The sequence below is a fragment of the Diceros bicornis genome, chromosome 38, assembly GCF_020826845.1.
Source record: "Diceros bicornis minor isolate mBicDic1 chromosome 38, mDicBic1.mat.cur, whole genome shotgun sequence".
Taxonomy (NCBI): Eukaryota; Metazoa; Chordata; class Mammalia; order Perissodactyla; family Rhinocerotidae; genus Diceros; species Diceros bicornis.
In genome coordinates, this window is record NC_080777.1 from 731518 (window position 1) to 743641 (window position 12124).

Here is a 12124-nt window from a genome sequence, read left to right on the forward strand (position 1 = left end):
TCCTCCAAGGGCAAGAAAAGGCTGGTTAAATGCTAGTTAATTAAAATCCATTCTCAATTTTGAAATGTAGAGAAAGAACTGAATTAAATGAGATTTTCTAAAGCACATTTATTTCTCAACCTCAGGTGCAATCAGATGCAAGCAATGTCATGCCCAGAATTTTATCTGCTGACTGTTAGCGCGACAATTGGCCTTAGGCCACTACTTATTTCCTCTAGGGCCCTTTACACTATTTTTAAACTCCAAATGCTGCAGACGAAAGTAAATACAACAAATAACAATGAAATCCTCTGTGTGCTGAGGATTCTGGATAAGCACAGATGGATGTTCCTGGCTTTTCACCAGAAGTTAACTAACGGCGCTCCTTTAGTGTGTCGGTAACCCAGATTTAAATCATGTGTGTTTCAATGGATTAGGAAAAGTGGTAATCCCCCACATTATTAAAAAAAATCCCAAGTGAACTGCATCAAACACTTTTCACTAAGCTGGGTTTTGGTGATAGGACTCTTCTTTTAGTGAACAAATTCACTACTTGAGTCTTAGTCTTGTATTCTAAATCATTTTTAGACCTGAAGAAAGTTAACTTTTCATAAAGATCATATACTCCTTTCTTCTTTCTGTCACAACTGTCACAAGTGCTCTGCCCCCTAAAGAACTGAGAATCATCTGAAAGGCTTTCCTCTCCAGAAACAGAACAGTCAAAAGCATCAATTAGGTAAGTGGCTTCATTTTCCTCAGGTCAATGCTTACAACCCAAGGTTTATTTTCCCTATGAACAGGGTGTGCTTATGTTGATAAAATGAATCAAATCAGCTTATGCAAAAGTTAAAAATGTAGTTTACTGAAAGATATGTATCTTTACAAAGAGCAATAGCAAACAGTCCAATCTAGAAGTTTAAATAAAAGTAAACGACTTTAAAACTAACAATATATATAAAGCTGAAGTCACTGCCTTGGACAATTTATACACTGCATCCAATATTTTACGTAGGACATTCATTCTTAAGGCAGAAAAAGTGAATTTGACATGTAATGACTTGGCTCTTACATCCAAGGGTCAACTGGGAGTAGACTTGAGCCGACAGATTCCTCGCCAGTGAGGACTTATCTGTGGTGACAATTTCATTCTTAGAGCATGTATGTAAGAGACATACATTCGAGAGAACAGAAAAAGATGAATTTTAAGACACACAAATATGGTCTTTCAACAGGAAGTCAATGAGACTACACTTTCTATTGTGAGGTGAAACTACTCCCAGAACAAACTAACAAACTCGAACACACTCTTCCTGATGTGGTACATAAAATGTCTGAAATATCAAAGAATTGCCTTTTTGGAGAGTGTTCCTTTAGACTCTAGTTTTCAAGGTGTAGTATAAAAGGCAGCCTGAATAGTTAAAAGCAGTTGAATGTCAACTCACACTGCTACTCAGAAGGCTACCACGTAGAATATCCCACCCCGTCAACAGAACCCTGTGCAGGGAGGATATCAACATGTATTAAAATAAAACTGAAGCTCCCCAACACGTGTGCAAAAACACTCGTCAGTTACTAGCAAGAATATCTCTAACGAGAAACATCTCAGTTACAGAATCAGAGGCATCAAAACCAGACAGACACAAGAATGTACCACCCTGCCCAGGAGGACGGATGTCAGGGACGAAGGGAACCGCTCTCGGGACCTCGGAGACGTGCTCCTCGGAGGCGAGGGAGTGCGCGGAGGAAGGAAGCCCAGGCTCGGCTGCCTCCCATGCAGACCACGGCCCCAAGCCCAAGGGCTGTGTGCTCCTTCACCATGCTGCACCTCGAGGCCAAAACGTGAACCACAACCCATCCAGAGGACAACTCGCCAGCAGCGACGGTGACTGGAACCGTGAGTACCTGTGTGTGCCTATTCGTGCCACAGCTCTGGCAACTGTCGCAAGTGTACAAAGATTACCCGCCTCCTTTGAAGACATGAAGATTTTCTTCTTTCACGGTGGCAGGAGTCCATGGGAGATTTGTAAACAGCGATACAAAATACTGTAAACATAACTTAACAGAGCTGGTATAAAACAGAAGTAAATCCAAATTTACAAGTGGGTAAAAAAGAGGGCAGCTTCACACAAAGTTCTCCCTCCTAAGTGATGTTTTTGATTACAAATATAATCCTGAGCTGAAGAACTGGGATTTGGGGGAGAGCCATCGTTGCATACAAAATAGCCAGAGGACGCTTCTCTTCTACTTCTCTCTCGGGATATTCAGCTGTCGGAGACAGTTCTGAACGTGTGCCTTTGGAGCCAGTTATAGTTTAGTGTGGCGCCCGGGCCGGGGGCCTGCCGCAGTGCCCGCCACGGGAGCGGACGCGGCGGCGTCCTCCGCCTCCTCCAGTTCGTCCTGGAGTTCCTGGCTGACGCTCGACTGCAGGGCTGCGGGAGTGAGCCACTCCTTCGGGAGGCAACTCTGCAGGAAGGGGATGCAGGAGCTGAAGTAGGCCAGCCGATTGATCCAGCGAGGAATCTCTTTCCCACAGAGGATCTGCAGAGGAGGAAGAGTTTTGCATTAGGTAAGAGAGGTTAAGGTGATTGGTCCACCGCCAAGGAGTAGAGGGCGGGGGAGCGAGGGGGAGGCTGGGAGAAGCCCCTGCATCCAAGCCTTTGACACAAGCAGCTCCCTGACTCAGGAGCCTGGGGCCCTATGTCAGCTCCATTCCTTCCTTTCTGAGGAAACTTGTCAACCTGCTTACTTTTCACATGTGTAAAATCAAGCTAATTCCCTTTGGCTCATTTCTTCTTTGATCCTCTCAAGTGCCTTGGGACACATGTAAAAGTACTCTGAACAACACAGGGGAAGACTCTTGTTAGTACAGGATATTCTCAGAGTAACGAAAGTGCAGGCCGCTGAAGCAGCCCATCTCATTCTGCCATCTGTGAACCCTCCTTCTTCAGACTCTCTCCTGCTCCCCCCAGTCTCTACCACTCCACTGTCCCAGGGCTGCCTTCTACCCCTTTACTTCTGTTCTTGACCCTCTCTTCCCAAGGAGCTCATGCTGGTGCAGAGAAGCATCCTCCAGAGGCAGACCTGGCTCTGTGACCGGGGCAGACGGGGCCGTGATCAGAACAAGGCCTGGGAGCTGCAGCGCTTCAGTGTGAAGACGCCACCGGGGCAGCAGACGGAGAAACGGGGGCCGGGAGGAATCCCTCCCAGCTGATGATGGGCTGCAGCTATTCGCCCACCTCCCATCCTCATCCGGTCCATAGGACCCCTGAGCCCGCCCCCCCGACTCTGTACCCTCTTACTATTTCAGAGTAAGAACTGGGCCTTTAACACAACTTGACTCTTTACTACCCTCCTTCCCCTCTGCAGACAACACTGGGCTTCACTGAGTCCAGCTCCACTGTCCCGTTGGCGCTTCTGCCTCCATCATGGCAAAGATCACCATCACGTGATCTGAAGCACCATCTCTCTTATCGTAGCTGATGACTTTGGAAGAGGTTCCACAGTATCTTATGTCCAAAAATCAGCTAATACGTAGACAAGCTGGCACCTATAATTAAGCAACATAAATTTTCTCCCTAAAGCTTTAGCCGTAAGTCTTAATGGCTACACTGACTTTAAATACTACGTCTCTGTCTTAACTAAAGGGCAAGTGAGATGGTCTCACTTGAGGGAAAATGGCATGTTTTGATCATTTTTGATTAACCAGGTTGGGAGCAGAGAGAGGTAGACGGTACTTAAAGACATCTGAAGAACGTGTACATGAGCTAGATCTGGGGAAGCTCAGCGACCTAACATGAAACTACGCCCAGCTGCCTACTCTGAAAAACACATGCCAGTAAGTGTTCCTTTACACTTTACATCCAAGACATATTTAGGGATATCTGCATATTTGAAGGGCAACCACAGAAGTGATGACTAGGAATATTTAGATTAATGTAACTGATTTTACTCAGTAATTTGCCTCCCTCTAAATATCCATGTGCTTCAAGGGAACCAACTTCACCCCAATCCCTGGGGGTATGGCTTGACTAGCCTAAGACAGAGTTCTGTAAACCACAGCCACCTGTTTTTGTAGATAAAATTTTATTACAACACAGCCATGCCCATTCATTTATTTATTGCCTATGGTTCTTGGGCTACAATGGCAGAGGCAGAGACGAGTCCATGAACAATCCACAAGCCTAAAATATTTACTATATGGCCCTTTCAGAGAAAATGTGCTGATCCTCGATCAAGCCGTCTTTTAAACTTTGAGTCAAGATCCATTAGTAGGTCATTCAGGGTTGTAACGTGAATTTTTAAAACAAAATAGATTGTAGATAATAGCATAATTATGACATGTTTTAGTTATGTGTACATGTGTGTATAGACTAGGTCATGATGTAAAATATATTTATTACTGTGGGTAATGGTCAAAAAATATTTGGTTCATGTAGCAAAATTATTTTTGCATTTAAGCCTCAACTTACTATCCCAGAGACACATTGACAAAAATATGAAAAGAGGTATGCACAGAGTTATTCATTACAGCACTTTTTGTAAACAGCAAAAGACTAAACATAACCCAAATGTCATCAATAGGAAATTGGTTGAATACATTTTGGTACATCCACATGACGAGGATTATTCAGCTGTGAAAAGAATTGAGGAATATCTCTATATACTGCTACAGAATGAACTCCAGGATATATTAAGTGTAAAAAGCAAAGTAGAGAAAGTGTGTAGAGGATGCTCCTAAGATATACCGGTAGACAGGCACAGAGTAAGTTACAGACGTTCCCGTTCCAAAAGGGAGAACATGGAAGGAAGAAAGGATTCACTAGTCTCAAGCAATTTTGAAATCTGACTGGGCAACCTCCATCAGGTTTCAAGGTCTGGGAACAATCTTCTGTGGCTCTCAGTTCTGCCTTCTGGGCCCTTCAGGTTATCCTTTTTCTCCTGCCTGTAGAATTTTTGGAATCCAACAGCCTTCCTTCATTTTGTCCTCCCTCTGTCCTCTTCAGTCCAAGCTGTGTTTCTGCTAATGTAACATCCTCAAAAATGTTGTGCATCTCCTGTGTATGTCATAGGATTCACTCTATTAGACAAGAGGTTCCTCCACAGATATTTCCTGAAAAATCTCATCCCTACTCCTGGTTTCTGCTGAGATGGTTGAGAGGATCAATGAGTCTCTTCATATTTAATCTCTTCAGCAGCAGCAAAAAGTTATCCAGTCACACCCTGGGCCTTCTCTCCACAGTACACTTTCCTAACAGTAAAGCCCCTAATCTGAGCATCTTTTGCAATCTGGAAGGCTGAGAAATTCCAAAATCATCAAGTGCTGATTCCTTTTTCGTTGAATAGTTATTCCCTCAATTTATCTTTCTTCTCATGTTTTACTATAAGCACCAAGAAGAAACCAGGCCATTTCTTAAGACTTTGCTTGGGAATCTCCTCAGCTAAATATCCAACTTTATTGCTTAGGTTCTGCTTTCCGCATAACTGCAGGATAAGATTCAGCTGAGCTCTCTGCTAGCATATGACGAAGACTCCCTACCCCCGTTTCCAACAACGTGTTCCTCGCTTCCTCCTGAGCCTTCGCCAGAGCACCTTTAATACCTGTGTTTCTATTAACAGTCTGTTCAAGGTAATCGAGGTTTTTTCCATCAAACTCCTCAAAAGTGCCCCCACCTTCATCTAGCACCTAATTCCAAATACTTCCACATTGTTAGGTATCTGTTCTAGCAGCATCCCACTTTCAGGTACCAACATCTGTATGGCTTGTTATGGCTGCTTTAACAAATCACCAGAAACTTAGTGGCTTAAACAACTCATTTTTTTTCTCTTACAGTTCTAGAGGCCAAAGAAGGAGGGTAGAAGGCAGTGGACATTTAGAAGTTAGATGTTTATGAATACATTTTGGTTTTTTTAGATTTGAGTTTGGAACCATGGAAAGATTTTATATAACACAAAATTAAATTAAACAAAAAAGCAGCCTGGCCCAACCAAAAAAAAAAAGGATGAATGAAAGAAAGGACCCTAACTGTGTATTGAGTTGGTGGCATAACCACACAGAAAGAAATTAATCCAATTAACTGCAAAACACTGACTGTTATCTCTACTGAGCCATACTCTAAAGACAGAAAGAACTGTAAAAAAAACTTCAACTTCCCAGTGATCATATTGTTGGTTGTAGTAGTGACATTATTATTCTAAGGCTGTTTTAGGTATAGAGGGATAAAACAAATGAGTAATTATGTTGTTGTTGAGAATTGGGATTTTATACCCAGGACAGAGAAAATATAGATACACTATTGATGAGGTTAAGTAAAAATCCTATAGACTGAGTTTGAAGTAGAAATATCACTATGAACCTGTAAAAAAAATCCTAGCTCTGTCCATTTGAAAAAAAAATCCAGAAAATTATCACCAGTTCAGTAGCAATGAGCAACCCTAATGCCCAGATTAAGATTTCTAAATATTTCCTATTAGATAAAAAAAAGTTCTGAAGCAGGAAATATATAGATAAGCCTGGAATATTCTGTCATACCAAAAAACAAAAAGGCTATCAAAGATTATTAGGACCATATCGAAAGACTCAGGAGCCAACTTGAAGCACCCACCAACCAAAGATGGGATGAGAACAGTAACTGCACTGAACTGAAACACAGCAAATATTTTTAAATCTGTGGAGGAGGGGAAATCCATAATGATACTAAATTTTAAAAAACTGGCTAGCTCTGGAGAATGCTAGGTAAGTGTGTCAGGGGCACAGGTGTATTCACAGCCATGATCCATTACAGAGAAGGGACACAAAACAAAGTCAGCCGGGAAAAGGTGCATGGGGCCAAGTCCAGCCAGGCACAGGCTCTCCAAAGCCCTCTCCCAGTGGAGCCACACAGGATACACTTAACCACCCCAGGAAAAGCCGTGACAACACATGTGAAATGTCCTCTAGAGAAGCTCGTTACAGAGCCAGTGTCCAGGCTTTGTATTTGGGCCTGGCCACGCAGGTACCCTCTCCTTTGCAGGTACCATAAGTCTGATTCCCAGAGCCTAAGTGGGTACTCAGCACAAACCACACTGTTTGTACAAACAGGTCAGGCACAGTGAGCCACGCTTGCCCTTGCTGGGAATGGCGGGAACCCTCCCGTAAAATCAAGTTCTCAGATGCCATCCCAGGCCAACCTTGTCAGCAGCAGCCTCAGACCTGTTTTGTTAACATTTTTTTGCACAGTTTACTCCCTTGGCCAAGCTGTTGTTACAGCAAAAATTATCAAAGGATCCCATGCAGCAGCGAGACCAACCTGAGATACTGATCTGTTATACTCTTTAGGGCTCCTGGACTTAACCAGTTAACACAAATCCCATTCACCATCAAGGTTTATTTTAGACAGTCAGGAGTTTTGCTCAAGTTTTGCTATGAAACCTTCTTCATCTGCCCTGAGGCATCAGTTGAGGCACAGCACAACTCCAGCCGGTAAACTGAAGTTGACCTGAGAGGTCTTCAGGGCTGAGGCAGTGTCACTGATGGTCAGGGTGCACCCAAAAGTAGTCAGATCCCAGAAGGCACATGCGGTACCTTGGAAACTAAGTTTACAATGTTGGGGCACCCCAAGCAGGGCACACATTAGGCAGTATAAGTGAAAAGGGCCCCCAGTGTGCTTTTCCCAGTGTGAGTACTGTGTCCCCTCAAAATTAATGTTGAAACCCTAACTCCTAATGTGATGGTGTTAGGAGGTGGGGCCTTGGGAAGGTGATTAGGTCTTGAGGGTTGAGCCCTCATGAATGGGATTAGTGCCTTTATAAAAGAGGTCTGAGCGCTCCCCACCCCTTCCGCCACGTGAGGACACAGCAAGAAGATGGCCTGTGAACTAGGAGCAGACCTCACCAGACACCAACATCTGCCAGTGCCTTGATCTCGGTCTCTCCAGCCTCCAGAATTGGAGAAAAATTTTTATTATTTCTAAGCCACGCAGTCTATGGCATTTTGTGACAGCAGCCTGAATGGACTAGGACAGGGCTTCCTGCTCTAGGGTTTCCCAGCTAGTCTGAAAAATGAGTTGAATCTTGGTTTCAGAGGGACCGGTGGAAGGCAGTTAGTTGTCAACAGCTCTGTCTGGCCCTGACCCTAGGCCATCAGCCTCATCAGTGGGAAGACATCTGTGTGCGATCTGTGTGGACAGTGCAGGAGCCGGGCCACCCTCCGCTGTCTCTTGGTCAGCACCGTCAGTGTGCTCACAGTCCTGCTGAATTCAAAGGGCCTGCAGGGGCTCAGAGGCAGAGTGCGAAGTCCTTCTTCAGGAAGAGGACAGAGGCAGCACAGGCACGCATCGCATGATGACGTTTTGGTCAACGATGGACCACATACACGACGGTGGTCCCATAGGACAGTGTCATACAGCCTCGGTGTGTAGTGGGCTACACCATCCAGGTTTGTGCAAGTGCTCTGTGTGATGTTCACACAATGACAAAATCGCCACACGACACACTTCTCAGAACGTATCCCTGTTGTTAAATGACACATAACTGTTGGGAATCACATAGCATGTTAGGAATTGGTCAGGATTAAATCCTGAATTTTCACAAAATTTCAAAATGGGTTTATCTAGCCGCCAACCCCTTTATCCTGATCATTTATCTAGTGAATAGCCTAGAGAAGAGCATTCTGTTCCTGGGGACAGCTGCACTTAGTCATCCAACTGCCTTACCCAGGTGTGTGCAGCAGGAGAGGGTGGGAGAAGGAGAGCTGGGCTCTCTGAGTCCACTGCTGCAAACCAGTCCAGAAAGCCCTTAAGTGAACTGCACTCCTTGTCCCGAGAGGGGTCGAGAGCAGGACCTGTTGGGAGCAGGCAGAGGGGCCAAGTCCTAGTGATGTGCTTTCCCTCAACTCACTGATTTCCGCGAAAACCACCGTTAGGAGTGCACTCAGTCCCTGCATTAGAAATACAGAGCTCATCAGCAGCTTCATTCAGATGGTTCCAGTGCAGAAAGAGCCCTCTCCTGTGGACACCTGCAAGTGACCCAGCCGGTTCAGTCAACATCCACGTGTTCAGTTTAGGGCCCCACACGTACTGTCCCACATCTGCACTGGTCCCCAAGAAGAAGCCTGCTCCCTGAGCCCACACCTGCTTTCACCTGAGCCCAGCTCGTGCTGAGGTGGAGACAGAGCAGGGTGGCAGACAGTGTCAGGTTTTAGCTTAGGAGTCAAGTCCAAGCAACAGGAATCGTGAACTCATGATTTCAAAAAAAGCCCAGGGCTTTTCTTTGGCAGCAGTAAAGCCGAGATACTGCAGGGCCAGAGAGCCAGGTTTCTAAGTTCACGTGACATGCGAGGCTTTCCTAAGCCCTTTCTGAGACCCACTCAAAAATATGCACATCAGGCTAAAAAATCATCAGCCTCTACGGGTCAGACATCTGATTTTACAAGAGCTCATTAGCAACTAAAAACTGCTTTTTAAAACTTTAAAAGTACATTTCCATCTTGAGATTGTCTCTCTTTTTTACGTTGTCTCCCTTTCTCAAGAGGCTGCAATAGGCAAAAACCATAGTAAAAATCATCAGTTATGGAGACATTTTCTTTTAATATTTGAAGGATTTAAATTTCCATCCACCCCATGGCAGCAAAAAGCAAGGAAGTTATGTCCCCTTAACACTTTTTCTTTGCAGCATTCCGATTGAGGTGATCCCTGTGTCGATTACAAGCATAAAACATTTGGTATCAATTTCTATTCCATAGCTGCAATAACCATACAACACAAAGCCATCAGAAATTTCCCCTCTCTTTCCTCATTGCCAATTTACTCAGACTCCAAGCAGTAAACTGAGCACATACAGGTCTATCATGACAGCCGTGGGGGGCGATCCTAGCTGGAACGGGGAGTGCCCCCGCAGTGGCGAGGCTGAAGACAGACGGAGGCCCCCACTGCCCGCTCTTTACTTGGCTCCAGCCCTGGGAACTGATTAACCAGTTGTCCTCCACCTGGAGGCGACAGCCACGCCAACGGTGAGCATTTTGGGCTCACCCCAAGTTCATTGCGGAGAATTCTGGGGCCTGTCTCTTCCTACCCGGAGGAGAGCACAGAAGCCGAAGGTGTCATGGGGCCGCACTTCTTGTCCTGTACTTCACCACATGGCCAGACTGGCCAGGGCTCCAGCCAGCCAGCGTCCTGGAGCTGACCGCTCACTCTCTAATCCATGGGTACCTCTCCACCTCTCACAGCAGCAGCTCAACTGCTCTCTCTTATCGTGGACAGCTCCCCAGCCACCTGGGCACCCAGGGACCGCCACCCCCAGCCCTTCACCCTTTCTTCTCTCCAACAGTCTGTCAGCCCCAGCTCAGTGAGTCAGCACATGGTCATACTCATGGCTGTGACTTATTATAGCAAAAGATAATAACACAAAATCAGCAGGGGATAAGGCCAGCGGGTAGAGTCTAGAGGAAACCAGGAGCAAGCTTTCAAGGGTCTTCTCCCAGTGGGGTCACACAAGACTCGCTTCATTCCCCCAGCAAGGAGCTGCAACACGTGTGAAACGCCGTCTACTAGGAAAGCTCGTCACAGACTCCGTGCTCAAGATTTCTGTTGGGGGCTGGTCACGTGGGCACTCTCTGCCTGGAACGTACCAAAGTTCCAGATTCCCAGAAGGAAAGCAGATGTTCAGCACAAACCAAACTGTGTGAACAAACAGGGTAGGCACAATGAGCCCCTATTATAAGTTCTGGGAATCGTGGGAATCTTCCGGAAATGCAAGTTCCCAGATGCCAGCCAGGGGCCCACCTTGAAGCAGGCCTTTCCAAGGACAGCAGTCCAGGTCGGCTATGTTCCCTCTTCTGCACAGCACAAGAAACCATTCATTTCTGAAGACTGTTAAGTACAGGGAAAGAATCAAGCATCTATCTTGCCTTTCCTATGTGGACTGTACCCCTGCGTGACAAGGCGTTTGGGCTTTATTTAAATCCCAATTCAAACAAATTGTTAAAAAATTATGACAAGGAAATTTCAACATTGTATATTTGGATAATACTAAGGAATGAAAGTTCATTTTTTTAGGTGTGATAACGTATTGCAGTTATGTTAAAAAAGAATCCTTATCTTTAGAGCTACAAAGTAAAATATTTACAATTGAAATGAAATGATATCTGGGATTAGTTTCAAAAGTAATCTAGGGCTGAGAGTGGCATTCTGGAATGGGTGCTTACGGATGAAACAAGACTGGCCAATCCAAGACTGGCCAAAACAAGACAATCATGAATTGATGATTTTTGAAGCTAAGTGATACATATATGGAGGGCTCATTATACTGTTCTCTCTACTTTTATACATGTTCTGAATTTTTCACTAAAAATATTAATTTACAAAAGGTATTTAGGGCCGGCCCTGTGGCTTAGTGGTTAAGTGCGCGCGCTCCGCTGCTGGCAGCCCGGGTTCAGATCCCGGGCGAGCACCGCTTCTCCGGCCATGCTGAGGTTGCGTCCCACATACAGCAACTAGAAGGATGTGCAACTATGACATACAACTATCTACTAGGGCTTTGGAGGGAAAAATAAATAAATAAAATCTTTAAAAAAAATAAAAAAAGGAATTTAGACCAGCGGCATTTAGTAATGGTAATGCCACTCCACTTGCTAGTGACTGGTTTAGAAATGGGCATTTGGAGCCAGTCCTGATGACCTAGTGGATAGAGTTCAGCATGCTCCACTTTGGCGGCCTGCGTTCGGTTCCTGGGTGTGTAGTAGCCATGCTATGGCAGCAGCTCATGCAGTATAACTAGAAGGACTTACAACTACAATATACAACTATGTACTGGGGCTTTGGAGAGGAAAAAAAAAAAAACAGAGGAAGATTGGAACAGACATTAGCTCAGGGTGAATCTTTCCCAGCAGAAAAAAAAAAAAAAGGAATTTTGCTAACTTCTTAAAAAAAAAAAAAAGAAATGGGCATTTGACCCAATTCTGGCCATGAAACATGGCCTGCTTTTGGAAAGGTTGAGAGGTTCTGGAAAAAGTCTCCCTGTTCCTCAGAGAGAACCAAAGAGAGAGACGGACTTTTTTTCTTCCTCCAGATGTTGTTGTATCCGGATACGGTGCATAAAATTGTTGCAGCTACCAGAAAACCATAAAAGGAGCTGGCCTGAGGGCACAGGCAACATCCTAAGGATGGCAGCT

The 12124-nt window shown here is 45.0% G+C and overlaps 1 protein-coding gene across 1 annotated transcript in view; it reads right to left on the minus strand.

Moving 5' to 3' along the window:
• Positions 1–820: 820 nt before the first annotated feature.
• Positions 821–12124, minus strand: part of DESI2 (desumoylating isopeptidase 2) — a 47999-nt gene continuing 36695 nt past the window's right edge. The window contains exon 5 of the mRNA XM_058533519.1: positions 821–2517. Within this exon, the coding sequence (XP_058389502.1) occupies positions 2284–2517 (234 nt within the window). The 3' untranslated portion in view covers positions 821–2283. The remainder of the gene's footprint in view (positions 2518–12124) is intronic.